Source organism: Giardia intestinalis, chromosome 5 (genome assembly GCF_000002435.2).
Source record: "Giardia intestinalis strain WB C6 chromosome 5, whole genome shotgun sequence".
NCBI lineage: Eukaryota > Fornicata > Diplomonadida > Hexamitidae > Giardia > Giardia duodenalis.
In genome coordinates this window covers 1,759,839-1,780,618 of record NC_051860.1, presented here as the reverse complement: position 1 = coordinate 1,780,618, position 20,780 = coordinate 1,759,839, and the positions used below count along the sequence as shown (strand labels likewise).

The following is a 20,780-nucleotide window of genomic DNA, read 5'->3' as shown; positions in this document are numbered from 1 at the left end:
CATGTGTGCTTAACCGCCCGAACCCTGGAATAGCTTGCACCAAGCCGCCGCAACCTTAGTCCATGCATGAATTTCTATTGCCGTTCACTCCTTCATCTACACCTTTGCAATCAAAGAGTTCTTCCCTTGCTGGTCCTAACCTGTACCCCACGGGAGCTAAACACAGCTGACACTATTGTTGTTTCTACTTGACGAGCCTGAGCGCTTGTCCGGGCTTGTCCATTTAACGTACCGTATATTCTTTCCAAATCCAAAGCGCGGTCTTTGGATGTTTTCTCTGGTACCGATGGTATATCGGGTACCACCATGCACCTCAGTAGTTCTTCGTCTTCCTGCTGGACGTTTATGATCCGAACTGGAGCTCTCGAGAACGACCCTGGCTCAGAGCAGACCGCTTTATCTATCGCTTCGGTGTCTAGTGTAGTACTACCCCCTTCTTTTACCACTGATTCGGCTAGGCTAGTACACTGATAGGTTTCTTCTGGACCTTCATTACGACGTTCGCCACAAGATGACAGGAGCTGAGGGGGACTAGGACTCTTTGCTGGTCGTGCTGTGGCCAATGATTCTGTTGCAAACGCTGCGGCATCTTCGGCTTTATTGGCCATAGAATCTATAAAGCCGTGTCCAAACTCCCAACGCTCTGTGTGAATAGCTTTGTGTCTGGGCGTGCTAGATCCACTGGCATCATGGCAATCTGCTAAGATGTCATTCCTCTTTTGTATATTTACGAATTTCTCCATCACTTGTTCGAATACAGCCTTGAAGTCGTCGGGCTTTACAGGCATATACGTTTCTATCGAGTCGTCCATCGTTTCCGTGAATAGCCTTAGCGTAGGTAGTGTCTGAACATTAGATATACTGTCTTCTAAAGGTTGCGTGGAAGGGTCTGCGCCCAGGAGGTCCCTCATTACCCGATACATATCCGCGATATCTCTATCAGACATAGAACCCTTATCAAAGGAGTAGGTGAATTGGCTAGGATCAATGTGTGTGCCTTGCTCTGGAATGGTAGGTAATTCATCCTCCTTTGAGACCATCTTCGACTGCTGGAGAGCAGTGAGGCGCTTCTCTTTAGCTGAGTTCAAAAACACTTGCTGTTCTGCCGTGTGCAGGGCATCTGCTGAACAACCGGCTATGTTCTCCACAGCCATTGACCCAACAAGGCGCCTCAATGCATGAAGCTCCTCTGCTTGCCTCTCTAACTTAACCTTTTGATCAGATATCTGCTGCATGTAGTTCTCAACCATAGATAAATTATGTTCTGAATGTTCGTTGGTAGAACAGTTGACGAAATAGTTAGAACTAATCTTTTCTTTGAGAGATGAAATTTCTCTGTCCTTGTGAGCCAGTTGCTCTTTCAGGCCTTCTAGTTCTTCTACGAGGGAGGGATCTGGTTGGCTATTCCGTAGCCCTGCAGGAGAGCACGACAAAATATTGGTAAACGGACTTGTTGATACATTGGTAGTAGATGTCAGCTTACTCTTCTCCAGGTAGCTGAGGAGCTCTGCGTTGAAAGCAGGGTCTATGAGACAAGTTAGTATATCATCGATCGACTCCATATGGGTGACCTGGCGAAGGACATCGTGAATACCGTCAGTGTAGTCCTCCATTGAGCGAATCTTGCAGCGAAGGTTATGGGCTTCAAGGTTGGCTGCGTCTAGTTCTGTCTCTGCCTCTTTCAATTGCTGATTGACCAACTTATTCTCCTCTGCTAAACGTGCTATTATACCTTGCAACTCGGACAGAGTTGTCTCCAAATCAGAAGAGGCTTTTGTTACGGTATTCGCCACTTCCGACATGGAGGGCTTTATATGCTCTAAGATTATGCGGAGTGTCTCTGAAGATTTGCTTAGTACAGCATACTCTAAAGCAGTGCAGCCCAGTGCATCACACCCCTGTCCGTAGGCCTCTAGTAACAATGGAAGAGCGTTTGTGCCTCCGTGCTCAATGCACACCATCAATGGATTTTTCCCACCGGGCAATTCAAGGCTCTTTTCCCATCTAAGTAGCATGGCGCATGATTCTTCGTCATCTAAAGCTGCTGCGATACTCAGGGCAGTTTTCCCATCAGAATCACGGACTCCCTGTTCTAAAGGGGCTAGAATCTCGACGATCTGAGGCCGATGATTGTGCGTAGCTATCATAAGCGCTGTTGAGCCAGCATCTGTGGTTCTTCCTTTAAATTTTGTTACATTCTCTTTGATATAGTCTGTGTCTCCAATCTCTGCTGCTCGAAACCAATCGTGCAGGGTCATGGAGAAATGATTGTCTCGAAATTTTAGTTGCATTTACCCTAAAGTCTCCAGAAAGTAATCATAGAGGGGGCCATTTGCGTTTGTCCGCGAGGGAAGATAATCGATAGCACTTTTGTTATCATGGTCCTTTAAATCCACTTCAGACACAAGAAACTCCAACACACGAGAATGCAAGTGTTCTGCAGCGAACATCAGGGCTGTTCGACCATGGTTGTCTTGAAGCCGTAGCTCGTATTTGCTCAATAGGCGTACGACATCTCTGTGCCCACGCATCGCGGCATGCATTAGGGCTGTCATACCTTGGTCATCTTTCATTCCCTTCTGACTGGGCAAAAAAGACCAGACAGCAAATAGACTATTTGAGATTGCAGCTGAAATAATACTGGACAACATACCTTCTGCCATGCCACCAAGCTTGCTGGTATGCAGGGCCTCTGCACTCCGAAGAAGCTCTGCACAGTCATAATGACCGCATGTCAGAGCAACCTCTGCTGCACACATATTATCGTGTCTGATAAAGGAGCACTCATGTGGCGCCAACAGCTCGACAATCTCCTTGTTTCCAGCACTCGCTGCAAACATGAGTGCAGTCATTCCATTGGGAAGTTGCTGGCGAACATACTGCATGTTGTTTTTACACTCTCGGAGAGATCCCTGTTGGGCAGCAATCATTAAAGGCGTCATGACGTTTTGTCTGATAACTGTTGTTGAAAGAGGCCCGGACGGTGCTGTCAAATTTGAAGTCTCCAACGTGGAAGGATAGACACGTGATGCAGTTACGTCTGTGTCCACTGGTTGTGATTCCGTTCGTTCCTTAATATCTCCGTGAAGCGATCGATACAGATCTAATTCAGACCGAAGCATGTCAAGCTCCTGGCCCATAGAAAGAGAGCTGTCTTTGAGAGTTTTGTATGCATCAGCGTACATAGATAGATGTGATCGAAGCTTGACGGCTTCAAGTTCTTCGCTGGAGTGAGCTGTAAGGAGTTTATCTTTGTAATTTGCTACCTCCTTCTGTAGATCATAGAGTTTCTTACGGCAATCGACGAGCTCATTGTGGAGGTCAGTATTTTTGGCGTCTAAAGCTACGATTTTGGCTTCCATAGCAGCGGTGTCAGGGTTGCTAGAGCTAAGTCTAATGGGGTGTTCCAGTACATCATTTAACCGTTTTAACTCTGCATTTGTCAGCCTAAGTGCATCATTATCCGCTTGAAGCTGCTCTAGCTCCTGCTTTATGCTCTCCATTGCCCCTTTGTACCAATTGATAAGCGTGAAGACGAGCTCCACATAGTACGTAAGAGACTTTGCAGACCCAGAAGACAATGAATCTGTGATGGTGGTTACACTGACGTCGTTATCAACGGGACCCTCTATCATTCTAGCAATCGTCTCTTTGGCACTATTCACTTCATTAGTGATCAATGCCAATTCGTTGCGGTGAACCTCAAAGTACTGGGAAAGCCTGGCCTCTGATTGTGCTTGGCAGCTTCGAGCAGCCTCGGCCAATTGTTTGTATTGATCAATGGAACCCTGTGCCTCCGCAAGCTGCTCTTCAAGCTGGCGTCTTCTGGCGTTGCTATCTGCTAACTCTTCTATAAGTTGCTCAATCTGCTCGTTTGAAGTATCTAAATTGGCGTCAAGTATAGTCTTTGCAGACGAAGGGGGGTCAGTACGAGGCCTTGAGCTGACATCACAAGTCAATCTTTGAAGCTGTACTTCCAAGGATTTAAAGCTGAGAAGGATGTCAGCAATAGTCGCCGTTTCTGGAACCAAATCTGGAACCGGTAGATTTGCCTCCTGCGCATCAAGCATGGTCCACAGCTGCTTCACCGCGTATGCCAACGCACACAAATTGTGTGAACATTCCGATAGTGACTCTGGCGAGTCAACTTGGGCGGATGATTGGCCTTTTTCCTCAAGTCTAAGATCCTTGCCATGTTCTTGGTCCTGCTTGATCTTACAGCGTAATGACGATAAGACATCCGTGCTTTCGTTCTGCAGCCTACCTATCTCTTGCTTTAGCTCTTTTTCGTGGGCATCGCGCTTGACCAAGAGATGCTTATAGTACGCTACCTCTTCACGTAGAGATAAGGCTTCCGCTGCAGAGAGAAAACCTGAGGATCTCTGTACGTTCTTTTCTGTCAACTTCTTTACCTCTTCTTCCAAGCGCAGTATTGTAACCGTCTTGTCTTTAAGATCACCCCTTGCTTGCTCTAAGGCGGAGCGTAAATGCTCAACTAGAATACGTACTTCACTCCTCTGCGTGCTCCTATCTGTACCAGACAACTGAGAAGCCAGCAAGGGTAAGGAAGAATCCAAAGAGCTCGGACTTAATACCAGCTCGTTGCCTCCCTGCGGTACATCAGGAACTAACACAGACTCCTGTCTTCCTTGGAAAATGGACGGACTGGTGCTCGCACTGCATTCAGCCATTGAGTTAAGCATACAAATCCCCTGATTTTCGCAAGGATCGTTGTTCGAGGCAAGCACTACATTTGGATGGTTTGCAGCAAGGTTGTTTCCTTCTCCCTCTGGACTCCCATTCGTGTCTGCTTCATCACTCAGTGCATGGAAGGCAGCTTGCAGCTGCTTGGCATCCAGTTGAGTAAGGGTTAAGGGATGGGAGTGAGAAGTGGCAGTAAACCTGCTTCCTGACAACGAATCAATACTTTGTGCACTATTGGGTGGCACATCTATGTGTGCAGTGGTTAATTTTAGATTAGACAATCTTAGTGAAGTCCCAGGATATGTATTTGAGGCTTTCCACAAGGCCGCGGCACAGAGCTTATGTCCCGCGGAATCTGCAATCGAAGCAGCATGTTTTAGGTCTTCAATGGTATAACTCCCATGTTTTACCAACAGAGATAGCTGGGGAAGAAGATTGTTGTAGGCGCAGTACTCCATTGCGGTAAACCCGTTTCTATCACGGGCACAGCTGTAGCAGTCAACCAACTGTGGTATTGATTCCATACTCCCATGTTGAACAGCGACATGCAACGCAGTAGCTCCATTAAGTAGTACCATTTCATGTTCATATGGTAACAGAAGAGGGATGACTTTGGCCGAGTTCTGGGCAGCAGCGATCAGCAGAGCTGTCTCCCCGATATGATTGCGCATGGAGTTCTCATCCTTAACGAGCATCTGCACAATCTCCTCGTTATCGGATGCTGCAGCATACATGAGCCCAGTGGTGCCGGTCCGGTCTGTCTCCCGAAGGAAGCGAGCACACAGACGCGACACCTCTGCAGCGTCCCCGGCCGTAATCGCACCAAACCAACCTTGCGATGATATAATCTTTTTTAAATGTTCATCCTGACTCATAGCCTCCAAATGTTCCTGGCACTGAGCCAGTTGGTTCTCTCCCTCTACCAGTCTATCGTGCTGTTATACTTTGCAGAAGCATTCTACTCGTCTCTCGACACGAAAGCCCGTGCGAATAGAATGGCCAGATACGAGGCTTATCTGCCCTGCGTCATGTTCTTAGTTGCTGTTTTAGCCAGAGATGTTCCCAGCACTCTTCTTTCTAGCTCTCTTGTTGCAATAACAACTGTTAGGGCGTGGAATCGTCAAGTTTCACTTCCAATCGCACCATCGAACAAAGAGCAGACACGCTATTTGATTGAATCTCTAATAAGAGCTGGTGTGTCTCTAATTATATTTGTTGTGTCTCTGTGTGTTCTTATGAACCGCCTACGGCTCTGGATGTTGTCATGCATCCAACTAAATTTCAAATAAATTGGGTGGCCATGGACATTCTGCATGATGTCTTTGCCCAATATAACGATTTTATTGACAAGACCAATACGGCGAACATAGAGTCCGGCATATCTTTCCACTGTCTTACCATGGGAGGTCTTTTTGGCGTGGTTCATAGAATTTACGATGTCCTGCATAACGAAGGCCCCGGAGCTCTTCTCTCAGAGCTTACCTCAATGGTTTTTGGCTCTAACAGCGTAGATAAGTCTGACACGTGTATGCAGCGCATCATAAAAGCGGACATTAAGAAGGTCCTTAGCACCTCTGCAGCATCTGCGATTTCATCTCTGTCTATATTTCACATTTTCTCCCCTGTGGAGCTGGTCAGGTCTCTCACGTATCAGTTTTCTGTCGAGTTTTTGAAAATGCTGGCCTTGAAGAACACTCTGTTCTCATATGGTCGACGTCTTACTCCGCCAGAGGCATTTGTTACCGGAAGCATCGCTGGGTTCCTTACCAGCTTCTTATTCTCCAAGTCAAAGAGGGAGTGGCTACGGGGGGCACTTCGAGGCGGCTTCAAGGAGATATTTGCTGAATTCATCACCAGGGTGGTAGCCTACCTCATGATAGAGGGCATTAGCCACGTTATCCGCCAGCAGGTCCCTGCGGTCGATAGCCTCAATTTGAAAATCATAAGGAATTAGTTGAGAGCTAACAGCCCCCCAAGTAAATTTTATACCGGCTCCATGAATGTCTTGCACCCCATCTATGGGCTCCTTACACAGATGAGTAATGTAACAGAGAGGATGGCAGCTATTGTGCACGACGTCAATAAACATTTGAAGAAGGTCAACGAAGCAACGGGCTTTGAAGACGCCACAAAAGCCATTGAGCATGCTCGTCTTGAACAAATAGTAGAGGACACAACTAACGTCATTAAAGGAAACACTACATCTGTCTACACACAGCTTCTTACCTACCAGTATCTAGCAGACGTGTGTGAGTGGCAGTTCCGTAAAGGCCTTGTATCCACGCTGGCTGACAAGACATGTGGAAATGAGCGAACTAAGTTTACTACAATCTTGAGCTCAATGAGTATGTACCGCATGAAAAAGGACATACGCATTAGAAACAACATTCAGGCGCCGATTGTCTTTTCGATTCCTGCAAAGATCAGCCTTTTCAGGAAGCTTGCGATAATAGAGACACCTATAGATTTCTATCGCCAGTGTAAGGGGGCCTTTCGAATAACGCGAACATGCGACACACTTTTGGGTCCATGTGATAAGCCACGTTGGAGAATTAATTCTTCTGTTGGAGGTGGATCGACACAGTTTGATCCCAAGCTACTAGCTGTGAAGAACCGAGCTTTTGGCCCCTTCAAGGCAAACGACACCCGCTCCAATGTCTACCAAGAGCGAATACCGCCTATAGAGTCCTTTTACAAAATACTCAATCAGAAGCGGAGTTGGTTCAAGCAGCCCCTTCTTATTATATCATCAAGCACTACGTTTGAGAGCATTCACTTCAGTGGACAAGTGTTTGTTAGAAGACCAACTATCAGTTCAATCAAAAGAAAACTGGATAACATTGCCATTACTTTTATTAATTGTTCCTTTGGGCCCATTAAGCGGGTTCCCAGTGCGTCATTTTGGGACCGAGTAGTATCTCGAGCTCGGACAAAGCTTCAAAGGGCGACAGTAACGAGCAAGCATGCTATGGAACAGGAGCTTGCAACCATAATGAGCATTCGGGAGCACATTTCCGGCAAATATGGGACATTTCTCAAAGTATCTCACGCCCAAGTACATGTCTTTGGATCTGCAGTTGTAATCTTCAAAGACTGTCACTTTGGACCAAACACTGGCCCAGGAATAGTTGTAGAACACTCTACAGATGTGGTAATCGATGGTTGCATATTCAGGGGCCACGGAATGGCATTTCCTGCTATAAGCTCCGTTGAGCTTCCCCACACTGCAGCAGTTGTGTGTCGAGGCCTTTCCACCGTGCTGGTGCAGAAGTCATTGTTCTTCCTTTGCCACTGCGGGGTTGCTTCTTTTGGTGAGAACTTCTGCTCTAATGACAAGGTCATGACAGGAAAGGAATACATTGCCGATACCTTTGGCGCAGAGCTGAAATTCAATACACTATCTCCATTTCACCATGAGTTTATGGATTGCTACTACAATAATCCCGATGGTATTAAGGAGCTTCTGATCGGGGGGTCATTAATATCAAAAGACAATCTGTCAGATAACATGATTAAGTCCATCTCTCAGTGTAGCTTCCAGTTCTGCTTGACAGGAATTGCAACGTATGGCGACCATCATCATCCCATTATTATTGCAGATTGTTCAATAATCAGTCCGACGGTCGAGATATCTCGAAAGTTATTTTTGGCGCCGGATCCATCGTACTTAGATCCTATCACTGTATCCTCTCTGAAAACAGATGAAAAGATTTCCGGAAAGCTACGGAGCATCGTGACAGGTGTGCAAGGCGTAGGCTCTTTCTTACACCTTCTTCGCATTGTATTTTCAGAGCCAGAATCATCGTGTATAGCCCTCTATGAATGTAATGCAGACATTCGAGATTGCTACTGTGTCAGTGCAAAGCTCTACGCTGAAGATATGATAGACAGTGACTTGTTGGAGTACTCAAAGTTTGGACACCTCCGTGGGAAGATTGCTCCATTTGTTCTGTCGGACAGGGCCTCTCCGTTTCCCATCGCCATTGCTAGGATCTTAATCCAGCGGCTTAAGTGCATCAAGAAGCAAGAGAGCTCAAGCAAGAACATGATGCTCAAGCACCTTAGACACGTAGATGGAGTTACGCCGGGCCTGCTTCGTGAGGAAGTACTACGGGTCAATTCCATTGGAATTTCGCTGACCAGGAGCATGGGCACCATCTCTAATGTGCTTCTGGCAACGGAGTCTTTTTGGCGTGGGCTTCACATAGACACCTCTGCAGTTGTAATTGGTAACGTCGCTTTGTGCAATTGCAATGACGGATTGTTTGCACTTGGATCCGAAATTCTTTGCACCCACTCCATGATTTCACGTCAAAGACGCTCAGCATGCATTGTACGAGGGACAACTATTTGCATAGATGGACAGACAACCATAGTTGGCGCGGGACACATGGGGATAGGTGCATTCCAATCAGACATCTACTTGAAAGATAGCTTTCTGAGAGACTCTGTTACAGGGATCCGACTGATGGATTCTAGTTCACTGGTAGCAACCCACTCGGCTATTTCTCTCATGGAAAAAGGCATTGTAATCTCTGCAACCTCTGCACACGCCATTAAGGACGTTGTTTTCAGTGATACCGCTGTGAATCTCGCAATAGCCTAGTGGTTGTAAAAAAATCCTTGGATCTTCTCATGTCACAGCTCCCTTCTCTGAGCCTTCCAGACGCTTTATTTAACGATGAAACCTTGGACGAAGTTTGTGAAGTAGCAGCTGAACCTTCTGCAGTGCCATCAGCGGGGCCGCCAGATGGAAAAAAGGGCCCAGGACGCAGGTCCAAATATATGAATATCCTTGACTTTGTTAAAAAGGCACCAAAGCAGAGTACTGGTGCACAGGCACCGACATGCACACAACCCTTGAAGCCGTCTGTCTCTGCCTTTGAGCGTCCTCTAGCTAAGACAGATTTATCTTATCCTCTACCGACTCATGCTGTCTATACTACCGTGGAGGATATAGAAGCCTTTTTCAGGCGGCTCTTCCATGCTAAAACCCCACCGGAAAACCAACTGTCATGTCTGGCTTCATTCTATCAAAACTGTGAAGACAAGCGAAAATCCCAGCCAACAAATGCCATCATGCAGCCACACATAACTTTACGGAAAACCCTTCTAAATAATGACGTTGATGTGGTCACTGCAAACAAGGTCAGGAGAGTCTTCTTCGGGTTTTTCGAGACCCCAGAGACCCTACGTGTCCTTGCATCGTATCCACCTGGCGCTGGTCTCCAGCTTCAGCAGTTTATCAACGCAAATACGCAGGGCGAGCTGATCATCCCGGCACAGAACGACGCCAAGATGGTCAAGTACTATGAGGAACGTGTCAGGTATGTTCACCAGCGAATTAAGGAACTACAGCGCTATTACAACGAGGAAAAGCCCAACGAAGAGAAGGGTTTTACGAGAGGAGTTGCAAGCATTTTCATGCCATCGCGTACATTCTTTGGCCATCACTGTATCCATGCTGTTTACTCACGAGTGGGTCCGTGTAGTCCGTTTGAAATCGAAGATGGAATAGACTATGATTGTGAGACATGCGGATTTGACCAGTCCACCGAGGTGGAGGAGTCCTCTTCGGAGGGAAATGACGAGAATAACTCAGAGCTCCAGAACCTCAACCTTCCAGAGGATTCGATGGATCAATTAGATCCCAGAGCCCACCGTGTTCTAGTTGGAGATGACCTGGAATCTTCAGATGATGGAGCTGCAGCGCCTGGAGCTACCGCTCGGTTTGCTGACAAGGAGCGGGCACTACGGCACGTGGCGAGACATGCCAACAGATTCACTTGGCCAGTTCCTACATATACTCCGGATGCAGTCGCAGGAATTAGAGCGTCTTACTCCATCAACCCTGCATTCTATACTAGCTTTACCAGCAGCACCGCAGACCCTTCATCTGCAACAATTGCTGGAGGACACGAAAACGTCTATGGAGTTGTTTTAAACACAGAGCAGGATTTCAAAGTATATCAACCAATCTTTCTCCAATATAGCTCGTCGTAAGGGATGCCTTATGGCCTTTTCAGTAAATCATTAGTGACGTCTTTTGAATTTGTTCGGTAAAAATTTAAAAAATTCGGAGATTGATGAACGCGCCACCGCCCGTCATTCCTTCTCTTCCCCCATTAGAACCCCAGGACGATGGGTCCTTTTATTCAGTGCTAGAAGCTACGGTCCAAATATTCCCTTCAGGGGCTGTGGAACTCATCTCTAATGTAATTAGAAGGTTGAAGGAAAAGCGGAAGATATTAGCCAGCTTTGACATGTCTATTCATATGGATACTGTCTATGAATGCTATCTTCTTGCCAAGGATCTCTTGTTCATGCTTCCCTGGGAGAGCCCCGAAATTAAAGCGCCCTCTGAACAGGCCATGCTGATATGGTCCACTGGATCTTCACTCACCATAATTGCAAATAGTGTTTTACTGGATATTGTAGCACTGTTATATAACACCGTGTCTGCGTGTTACACACTCGCTGCCTCCAATGCCAAAGCTATTCACCATTCAGTAGGATATATTTTGCAAGCGGCAAACATGATTTCTGAAACATTGCAGCAAGTCGATAGCACGTTTTCCACTTTAGATGGAACCCTCTTAAACCGTGACGTATTACAGGCTCTAGAACACTTTAGCAGGGCACTCGCCATGGACCTTATCTCAACTAGCCCAGAATTAACCGAAGAACATGACTCGGTGACCAGGTACAGGCAGCAGGCTTCGAAGCTTTATAAAAAGGTTGCTGTACATCGTTCGCAGCCAGATAGTCTTGTTTGTAAAGGCCTTTTCGCTATAAGCGAATCTATTCTTGATCTTGCCGACATACGATCAGATTTGCTCTACATCAATATAGCCTCTCTTGCCTGTACGCGTTACAGAGCGCAGAATCTCGTAGAAGAAAATTATACATGGGCTATCTTCTGCTGTCAACGCTTATTAGGTGATGCAGCTTCCAATGCCGACACTGATATCAGAGAATACCTTGCATATGCTAAGCAGATACTTGAGCAGTTCGTGACATCGACAAATAGATGTGGAACAAAGCGCATAACAGACTTCACCCTCACAAACCAGGATGAGGTTGAATTGCAATTTCTTAGTCGAACATCCGTACCGGTGTATGGGACATGTGTGCAGCCTACTCTTGCCCCGCTGGTTTGTCGAAAACTGCTGATGGATTATTCTGATAAAGTCGATACAGCACTTACTTCTGGTGATCATAAAGAAGATTTGCGTGACGACCTGTTGAACATTTATCAGACGTTCGCCGATTACCACTCTTTTAAGAATACCGAGTATCCAATCGATATTAGGGATGGAATGAACTGCTTTAGGGAGCTTCTTATCTCAACATACGGTGTGTCTCTAGCTCCTCTTTCTATGCCTGATACTGACTTTTCTTCAGATGATGTCAATGAAATAAGGGCCCAATTTCATAAGCTTCTCAAAGAGCGCGATAAAGAAATCGATCGGTTGAGAAACCTGTGTATCAATATATCCTCCTCAATTCCTTATACGCCAAACCACAACTTACTAGATGAAGTTATGTTGGGAATGGCTCCTACTCCTGCATATGATATTCAATCCTCCAAAATGAACTTGAATGATTTGCTTCTCTCTCAACCCATCAGTGACGTATTAGCGCGAAAGGACGATGAGATCTCCAGGCTTCAGGAGAGGCTCGCCGCCCAGGACCCGAGATCTCTCGAATCCGAAGAGCCCGGGGCAGCAGCCCGAATCCAGGCCCTTGAAGAGGCCCTCCAAGCCCGTGACGAAGAGCTTGCCCGCCTCCAGGCCGCAGCCGCCGAGCCCGCCATTGACTATCCTGCCCTTCTCCGGGCCGCGGAAGAGGCTCGCGCAGCCGACGAAGCCCGGCACCAGCAGGCGCTGGACGATCTCCGGCAGCAGCTGCGCGCCAACGAGCAGGCAGACCGGGCTGCAATCCAAAGCGCCCTTGGCCGACTGGCAGAAAAGGTCAAGGAGAACGAAGGCCTCAGCAAGCGCCTCGAGGACGCCGTCGCTAGCGGAGCCGCGAGCCCGCGCCTGGCCCAGACCACCACCGACTACGACGCGCTCCTGGCCGAGAAGGACCGCGAGATCAAGCGCCTCCAGGAGGCCCTGCTCTCCCAGCCCACCGGGGACGTCCTGGCACAGAAGGACGACGAGATTGCCCAACTCAGAGACGCACTTTCTGCAACGCGGTCTCCTGCAGATGGTCTGCAAACAGCTATCAACCAGCTCGCCGACAAGGTTCAGGACAACGGCAGCCTGGTTACACAACTCATGGGCAATATCGTCCAGGGTGTGGAATCTGCAAGCGCCGAGGGCGAATTGCCAGTTACCATTGATGGACTTACGGCTCGCATCCGGGCTCTAGAAGATGCCGCTGCGGAAGCAAGGACAGATGCCGAACGGAAGAACGCCGAGATCTCCAGGCTTCAGGAGAGGCTCGCCGCCCAGGACCCGAGATCTCTCGAATCCGAAGAGCCCGGGGCAGCAGCCCGAATCCAGGCCCTTGAAGAGGCCCTCCAAGCCCGTGACGAAGAGCTTGCCCGCCTCCAGGCCGCAGCCGCCGAGCCCGCCATTGACTATCCTGCCCTTCTCCGGGCCGCGGAAGAGGCTCGCGCAGCCGACGAAGCCCGGCACCAGCAGGCGCTGGACGATCTCCGGCAGCAGCTGCGCGCCAACGAGCAGGCAGACCGGGCTGCAATCCAAAGCGCCCTTGGCCGACTGGCAGAAAAGGTCAAGGAGAACGAAGGCCTCAGCAAGCGCCTCGAGGACGCCGTCGCTAGCGGAGCCGCGAGCCCGCGCCTGGCCCAGACCACCACCGACTACGACGCGCTCCTGGCCGAGAAGGACCGCGAGATCAAGCGCCTCCAGGAGGCCCTGCTCTCCCAGCCCACCGGGGACGTCCTGGCACAGAAGGACGACGAGATTGCCCAACTCAGAGACGCACTTTCTGCAACGCGGTCTCCTGCAGATGGTCTGCAAACAGCTATCAACCAGCTCGCCGACAAGGTTCAGGACAACGGCAGCCTGGTTACACAACTCATGGGCAATATCGTCCAGGGTGTGGAATCTGCAAGCGCCGAGGGCGAATTGCCAGTTACCATTGATGGACTTACGGCTCGCATCCGGGCTCTAGAAGATGCCGCTGCGGAAGCAAGGACAGATGCCGAACGGAAGAACGCCGAGATCTCCAGGCTTCAGGAGAGGCTCGCCGCCCAGGACCCGAGATCTCTCGAATCCGAAGAGCCCGGGGCAGCAGCCCGAATCCAGGCCCTTGAAGAGGCCCTCCAAGCCCGTGACGAAGAGCTTGCCCGCCTCCAGGCCGCAGCCGCCGAGCCCGCCATTGACTATCCTGCCCTTCTCCGGGCCGCGGAAGAGGCTCGCGCAGCCGACGAAGCCCGGCACCAGCAGGCGCTGGACGATCTCCGGCAGCAGCTGCGCGCCAACGAGCAGGCAGACCGGGCTGCAATCCAAAGCGCCCTTGGCCGACTGGCAGAAAAGGTCAAGGAGAACGAAGGCCTCAGCAAGCGCCTCGAGGACGCCGTCGCTAGCGGAGCCGCGAGCCCGCGCCTGGCCCAGACCACCACCGACTACGACGCGCTCCTGGCCGAGAAGGACCGCGAGATCAAGCGCCTCCAGGAGGCCCTGCTCTCCCAGCCCACCGGGGACGTCCTGGCACAGAAGGACGACGAGATTGCCCAACTCAGAGACGCACTTTCTGCAACGCGGTCTCCTGCAGATGGTCTGCAAACAGCTATCAACCAGCTCGCCGACAAGGTTCAGGACAACGGCAGCCTGGTTACACAACTCATGGGCAATATCGTCCAGGGTGTGGAATCTGCAAGCGCCGAGGGCGAATTGCCAGTTACCATTGATGGACTTACGGCTCGCATCCGGGCTCTAGAAGATGCCGCTGCGGAAGCAAGGACAGATGCCGAACGGAAGAACGCCGAGATCTCCAGGCTTCAGGAGAGGCTCGCCGCCCAGGACCCGAGATCTCTCGAATCCGAAGAGCCCGGGGCAGCAGCCCGAATCCAGGCCCTTGAAGAGGCCCTCCAAGCCCGTGACGAAGAGCTTGCCCGCCTCCAGGCCGCAGCCGCCGAGCCCGCCATTGACTATCCTGCCCTTCTCCGGGCCGCGGAAGAGGCTCGCGCAGCCGACGAAGCCCGGCACCAGCAGGCGCTGGACGATCTCCGGCAGCAGCTGCGCGCCAACGAGCAGGCAGACCGGGCTGCAATCCAAAGCGCCCTTGGCCGACTGGCAGAAAAGGTCAAGGAGAACGAAGGCCTCAGCAAGCGCCTCGAGGACGCCGTCGCTAGCGGAGCCGCGAGCCCGCGCCTGGCCCAGACCACCACCGACTACGACGCGCTCCTGGCCGAGAAGGACCGCGAGATCAAGCGCCTCCAGGAGGCCCTGCTCTCCCAGCCCACCGGGGACGTCCTGGCACAGAAGGACGACGAGATTGCCCAACTCAGAGACGCACTTTCTGCAACGCGGTCTCCTGCAGATGGTCTGCAAACAGCTATCAACCAGCTCGCCGACAAGGTTCAGGACAACGGCAGCCTGGTTACACAACTCATGGGCAATATCGTCCAGGGTGTGGAATCTGCAAGCGCCGAGGGCGAATTGCCAGTTACCATTGATGGACTTACGGCTCGCATCCGGGCTCTAGAAGATGCCGCTGCGGAAGCAAGGACAGATGCCGAACGGAAGAACGCCGAGATCTCCAGGCTTCAGGAGAGGCTCGCCGCCCAGGACCCGAGATCTCTCGAATCCGAAGAGCCCGGGGCAGCAGCCCGAATCCAGGCCCTTGAAGAGGCCCTCCAAGCCCGTGACGAAGAGCTTGCCCGCCTCCAGGCCGCAGCCGCCGAGCCCGCCATTGACTATCCTGCCCTTCTCCGGGCCGCGGAAGAGGCTCGCGCAGCCGACGAAGCCCGGCACCAGCAGGCGCTGGACGATCTCCGGCAGCAGCTGCGCGCCAACGAGCAGGCAGACCGGGCTGCAATCCAAAGCGCCCTTGGCCGACTGGCAGAAAAGGTCAAGGAGAACGAAGGCCTCAGCAAGCGCCTCGAGGACGCCGTCGCTAGCGGAGCCGCGAGCCCGCGCCTGGCCCAGACCACCACCGACTACGACGCGCTCCTGGCCGAGAAGGACCGCGAGATCAAGCGCCTCCAGGAGGCCCTGCTCTCCCAGCCCACCGGGGACGTCCTGGCACAGAAGGACGACGAGATTGCCCAACTCAGAGACGCACTTTCTGCAACGCGGTCTCCTGCAGATGGTCTGCAAACAGCTATCAACCAGCTCGCCGACAAGGTTCAGGACAACGGCAGCCTGGTTACACAACTCATGGGCAATATCGTCCAGGGTGTGGAATCTGCAAGCGCCGAGGGCGAATTGCCAGTTACCATTGATGGACTTACGGCTCGCATCCGGGCTCTAGAAGATGCCGCTGCGGAAGCAAGGACAGATGCCGAACGGAAGAACGCCGAGATCTCCAGGCTTCAGGAGAGGCTCGCCGCCCAGGACCCGAGATCTCTCGAATCCGAAGAGCCCGGGGCAGCAGCCCGAATCCAGGCCCTTGAAGAGGCCCTCCAAGCCCGTGACGAAGAGCTTGCCCGCCTCCAGGCCGCAGCCGCCGAGCCCGCCATTGACTATCCTGCCCTTCTCCGGGCCGCGGAAGAGGCTCGCGCAGCCGACGAAGCCCGGCACCAGCAGGCGCTGGACGATCTCCGGCAGCAGCTGCGCGCCAACGAGCAGGCAGACCGGGCTGCAATCCAAAGCGCCCTTGGCCGACTGGCAGAAAAGGTCAAGGAGAACGAAGGCCTCAGCAAGCGCCTCGAGGACGCCGTCGCTAGCGGAGCCGCGAGCCCGCGCCTGGCCCAGACCACCACCGACTACGACGCGCTCCTGGCCGAGAAGGACCGCGAGATCAAGCGCCTCCAGGAGGCCCTGCTCTCCCAGCCCACCGGGGACGTCCTGGCACAGAAGGACGACGAGATTGCCCAACTCAGAGACGCACTTTCTGCAACGCGGTCTCCTGCAGATGGTCTGCAAACAGCTATCAACCAGCTCGCCGACAAGGTTCAGGACAACGGCAGCCTGGTTACACAACTCATGGGCAATATCGTCCAGGGTGTGGAATCTGCAAGCGCCGAGGGCGAATTGCCAGTTACCATTGATGGACTTACGGCTCGCATCCGGGCTCTAGAAGATGCCGCTGCGGAAGCAAGGACAGATGCCGAACGGAAGAACGCCGAGATCTCCAGGCTTCAGGAGAGGCTCGCCGCCCAGGACCCGAGATCTCTCGAATCCGAAGAGCCCGGGGCAGCAGCCCGAATCCAGGCCCTTGAAGAGGCCCTCCAAGCCCGTGACGAAGAGCTTGCCCGCCTCCAGGCCGCAGCCGCCGAGCCCGCCATTGACTATCCTGCCCTTCTCCGGGCCGCGGAAGAGGCTCGCGCAGCCGACGAAGCCCGGCACCAGCAGGCGCTGGACGATCTCCGGCAGCAGCTGCGCGCCAACGAGCAGGCAGACCGGGCTGCAATCCAAAGCGCCCTTGGCCGACTGGCAGAAAAGGTCAAGGAGAACGAAGGCCTCAGCAAGCGCCTCGAGGACGCCGTCGCTAGCGGAGCCGCGAGCCCGCGCCTGGCCCAGACCACCACCGACTACGACGCGCTCCTGGCCGAGAAGGACCGCGAGATCAAGCGCCTCCAGGAGGCCCTGCTCTCCCAGCCCACCGGGGACGTCCTGGCACAGAAGGACGACGAGATTGCCCAACTCAGAGACGCACTTTCTGCAACGCGGTCTCCTGCAGATGGTCTGCAAACAGCTATCAACCAGCTCGCCGACAAGGTTCAGGACAACGGCAGCCTGGTTACACAACTCATGGGCAATATCGTCCAGGGTGTGGAATCTGCAAGCGCCGAGGGCGAATTGCCAGTTACCATTGATGGACTTACGGCTCGCATCCGGGCTCTAGAAGATGCCGCTGCGGAAGCAAGGACAGATGCCGAACGGAAGAACGCCGAGATCTCCAGGCTTCAGGAGAGGCTCGCCGCCCAGGACCCGAGATCTCTCGAATCCGAAGAGCCCGGGGCAGCAGCCCGAATCCAGGCCCTTGAAGAGGCCCTCCAAGCCCGTGACGAAGAGCTTGCCCGCCTCCAGGCCGCAGCCGCCGAGCCCGCCATTGACTATCCTGCCCTTCTCCGGGCCGCGGAAGAGGCTCGCGCAGCCGACGAAGCCCGGCACCAGCAGGCGCTGGACGATCTCCGGCAGCAGCTGCGCGCCAACGAGCAGGCAGACCGGGCTGCAATCCAAAGCGCCCTTGGCCGACTGGCAGAAAAGGTCAAGGAGAACGAAGGCCTCAGCAAGCGCCTCGAGGACGCCGTCGCTAGCGGAGCCGCGAGCCCGCGCCTGGCCCAGACCACCACCGACTACGACGCGCTCCTGGCCGAGAAGGACCGCGAGATCAAGCGCCTCCAGGAGGCCCTGCTCTCCCAGCCCACCGGGGACGTCCTGGCACAGAAGGACGACGAGATTGCCCAACTCAGAGACGCACTTTCTGCAACGCGGTCTCCTGCAGATGGTCTGCAAACAGCTATCAACCAGCTCGCCGACAAGGTTCAGGACAACGGCAGCCTGGTTACACAACTCATGGGCAATATCGTCCAGGGTGTGGAATCTGCAAGCGCCGAGGGCGAATTGCCAGTTACCATTGATGGACTTACGGCTCGCATCCGGGCTCTAGAAGATGCCGCTGCGGAAGCAAGGACAGATGCCGAACGGAAGAACGCCGAGATCTCCAGGCTTCAGGAGAGGCTCGCCGCCCAGGACCCGAGATCTCTCGAATCCGAAGAGCCCGGGGCAGCAGCCCGAATCCAGGCCCTTGAAGAGGCCCTCCAAGCCCGTGACGAAGAGCTTGCCCGCCTCCAGGCCGCAGCCGCCGAGCCCGCCATTGACTATCCTGCCCTTCTCCGGGCCGCGGAAGAGGCTCGCGCAGCCGACGAAGCCCGGCACCAGCAGGCGCTGGACGATCTCCGGCAGCAGCTGCGCGCCAACGAGCAGGCAGACCGGGCTGCAATCCAAAGCGCCCTTGGCCGACTGGCAGAAAAGGTCAAGGAGAACGAAGGCCTCAGCAAGCGCCTCGAGGACGCCGTCGCTAGCGGAGCCGCGAGCCCGCGCCTGGCCCAGACCACCACCGACTACGACGCGCTCCTGGCCGAGAAGGACCGCGAGATCAAGCGCCTCCAGGAGGCCCTGCTCTCCCAGCCCACCGGGGACGTCCTGGCACAGAAGGACGACGAGATTGCCCAACTCAGAGACGCACTTTCTGCAACGCGGTCTCCTGCAGATGGTCTGCAAACAGCTATCAACCAGCTCGCCGACAAGGTTCAGGACAACGGCAGCCTGGTTACACAACTCATGGGCAATATCGTCCAGGGTGTGGAATCTGCAAGCGCCGAGGGCGAATTGCCAGTTACCATTGATGGACTTACGGCTCGCATCCGGGCTCTAGAAGATGCCGCTGCGGAAGCAAGGACAGATGCCGAACGGAAGAACGCCGAGATCTCCAGGCTTCAGGAGAGGCTCGCCGCCCAGGACCCGAGATCTCTCGAATCCGAAGAGCCCGGGGCAGCAGCCCGAATCCAGGCCCTTGAAGAGGCCCTCCAAGCCCGTGACGAAGAGCTTGCCCGCCTCCAGGCCGCAGCCGCCGAGCCCGCCATTGACTATCCTGCCCTTCTCCGGGCCGCGGAAGAGGCTCGCGCAGCCGACGAAGCCCGGCACCAGCAGGCGCTGGACGATCTCCGGCAGCAGCTGCGCGCCAACGAGCAGGCAGACCGGGCTGCAATCCAAAGCGCCCTTGGCCGACTGGCAGAAAAGGTCAAGGAGAACGAAGGCCTCAGCAAGCGCCTCGAGGACGCCGTCGCTAGCGGAGCCGCGAGCCCGCGCCTGGCCCAGACCACCACCGACTACGACGCGCTCCTGGCCGAGAAGGACCGCGAGATCAAGCGCCTCCAGGAGGCCCTGCTCTCCCAGCCCACCGGGGACGTCCTGGCACAGAAGGTCTCCGATGAATCTAAACCTGTCGATGACTTATTCCTTGCTACACATTCGTCATCCCTGCATGATAGGGCTCACGAGCCCACACTTGCCGAACTGCAACGAGAACTAGAGGATCTTCGCAAAGATAATGCTCTATTGCGTCTTACAAAAGCTGATTATGCTAGGTCGAACATCAACCCGTTATCGGAAAAAGAGTTAAAGGACAGAGTATTTAAGTACAAATCAGGATACCTTCGAAAAGCCATACAGTTACGTGAGTCAGAGGATGCGCGTTTGAGGCTTCAGGCTGAAAATTCTGCTTTATCGTCCGCTATAGCTGAGCTAAAGGCCAAACAATTTGCTGAACCAGATAAGACTAATCCTGTTTTACCTAGCAATGGCTTGACCTTGACTGACCTTCACCACCTAGGTTCAGATGTAAGTCTATCTGATGCTTTAGTGCAAGAAGTCGAAGACTTGCGGGGTGAGGTAAAGCGATATAAAAAAGCATATTTAGCCAAATCACAAGCCTATAACGAACAAGAAGAGCGATTGCAGGGAATTATGGGCTCTGTTGGATATCTTCCCGATGTAATTACCCCTGTCTCCAGTCCTCGCACCTCCATTCCTAATACGATTGGTCAACAAGTTATTCTGACAGACCTGGTCGACTGGTACGGCAATACACGGTTAATGCAAGCGGTAGCACTTGGAAATGAGGCCGACATCAAAGCCTACCTAATTCAAAGCGGAAAACAGAACAGGGACGGTTGGTCAGCCCTTATGTTTGCAGCACAGCAGGGAAATATGCGTGCAGTGAAGCTATTGATCGACAAGGAAGCAGATCTTGTGCGCAATGATGGTATGACGGCCTACAAGCTGGCTGTAGAAAATGGGCACACTGAAATAGCAAATCTTCTGAAGACCCAAACCAGCACTTGGAGAGGTTGTTAGTCAGCATCAAAACGTACATAGTAGTAAATCCACTTTATGGCGTATCAACTCAAAAAACTAAGACGCAGGAGAGCT

The 20,780-nt window shown here is 52.9% G+C and overlaps 7 protein-coding genes across 7 annotated transcripts; 5 read left to right on the top strand and 2 right to left on the bottom strand.

The window, feature by feature from the left end:
• Window positions 1–110: 110 nt before the first annotated feature.
• On the bottom strand, window positions 111–2,258 carry GL50803_0017284 (Ankyrin repeat protein 1; the record flags this gene model as incomplete). The annotated part of the gene is made up of 1 exon (XM_001709194.2): window positions 111–2,258. One exon carries the CDS (start codon window positions 2,256–2,258, stop codon window positions 111–113), a length of 2,148 nt encoding a protein of 715 aa, XP_001709246.2.
• Window positions 2,259–2,291: 33 nt separating this feature from the next.
• On the bottom strand, window positions 2,292–5,579 carry GL50803_0017285 (Ankyrin repeat protein 1; the record flags this gene model as incomplete). The annotated part of the gene is made up of 1 exon (XM_001709195.1): window positions 2,292–5,579. The coding sequence occupies one exon, from the start codon at window positions 5,577–5,579 to the stop codon at window positions 2,292–2,294; it is 3,288 nt and encodes a 1,095-aa protein (XP_001709247.1).
• Window positions 5,580–5,588: 9 nt separating this feature from the next.
• Window positions 5,589–5,993, top strand: GL50803_0020472 (uncharacterized protein; the record flags this gene model as incomplete). The annotated part of the gene is made up of 1 exon (XM_038045954.1): window positions 5,589–5,993. One exon carries the CDS (start codon window positions 5,589–5,591, stop codon window positions 5,991–5,993), a length of 405 nt encoding a protein of 134 aa, XP_037902225.1.
• An 11-nt stretch (window positions 5,994–6,004) lies between these two features.
• GL50803_0017286 (uncharacterized protein) lies at window positions 6,005–6,658 on the top strand (the record flags this gene model as incomplete). The annotated part of the gene is made up of 1 exon (XM_001709197.2): window positions 6,005–6,658. One exon carries the CDS (start codon window positions 6,005–6,007, stop codon window positions 6,656–6,658), a length of 654 nt encoding a protein of 217 aa, XP_001709249.2.
• Window positions 6,659–6,700: 42 nt separating this feature from the next.
• Window positions 6,701–9,310, top strand: GL50803_0015023 (uncharacterized protein; the record flags this gene model as incomplete). Its single annotated transcript, XM_001709199.1, has 1 exon — window positions 6,701–9,310. One exon carries the CDS (start codon window positions 6,701–6,703, stop codon window positions 9,308–9,310), a length of 2,610 nt encoding a protein of 869 aa, XP_001709251.1.
• Window positions 9,311–9,339: 29 nt separating this feature from the next.
• Window positions 9,340–10,707, top strand: GL50803_0015022 (uncharacterized protein; the record flags this gene model as incomplete). Its single annotated transcript, XM_001709200.1, has 1 exon — window positions 9,340–10,707. The coding sequence occupies one exon, from the start codon at window positions 9,340–9,342 to the stop codon at window positions 10,705–10,707; it is 1,368 nt and encodes a 455-aa protein (XP_001709252.1).
• Window positions 10,708–10,790: 83 nt separating this feature from the next.
• On the top strand, window positions 10,791–20,705 carry GL50803_0093294 (Ankyrin repeat protein 3; the record flags this gene model as incomplete). The annotated part of the gene is made up of 1 exon (XM_001709201.2): window positions 10,791–20,705. The coding sequence occupies one exon, from the start codon at window positions 10,791–10,793 to the stop codon at window positions 20,703–20,705; it is 9,915 nt and encodes a 3,304-aa protein (XP_001709253.2).
• Window positions 20,706–20,780: the final 75 nt, after the last annotated feature.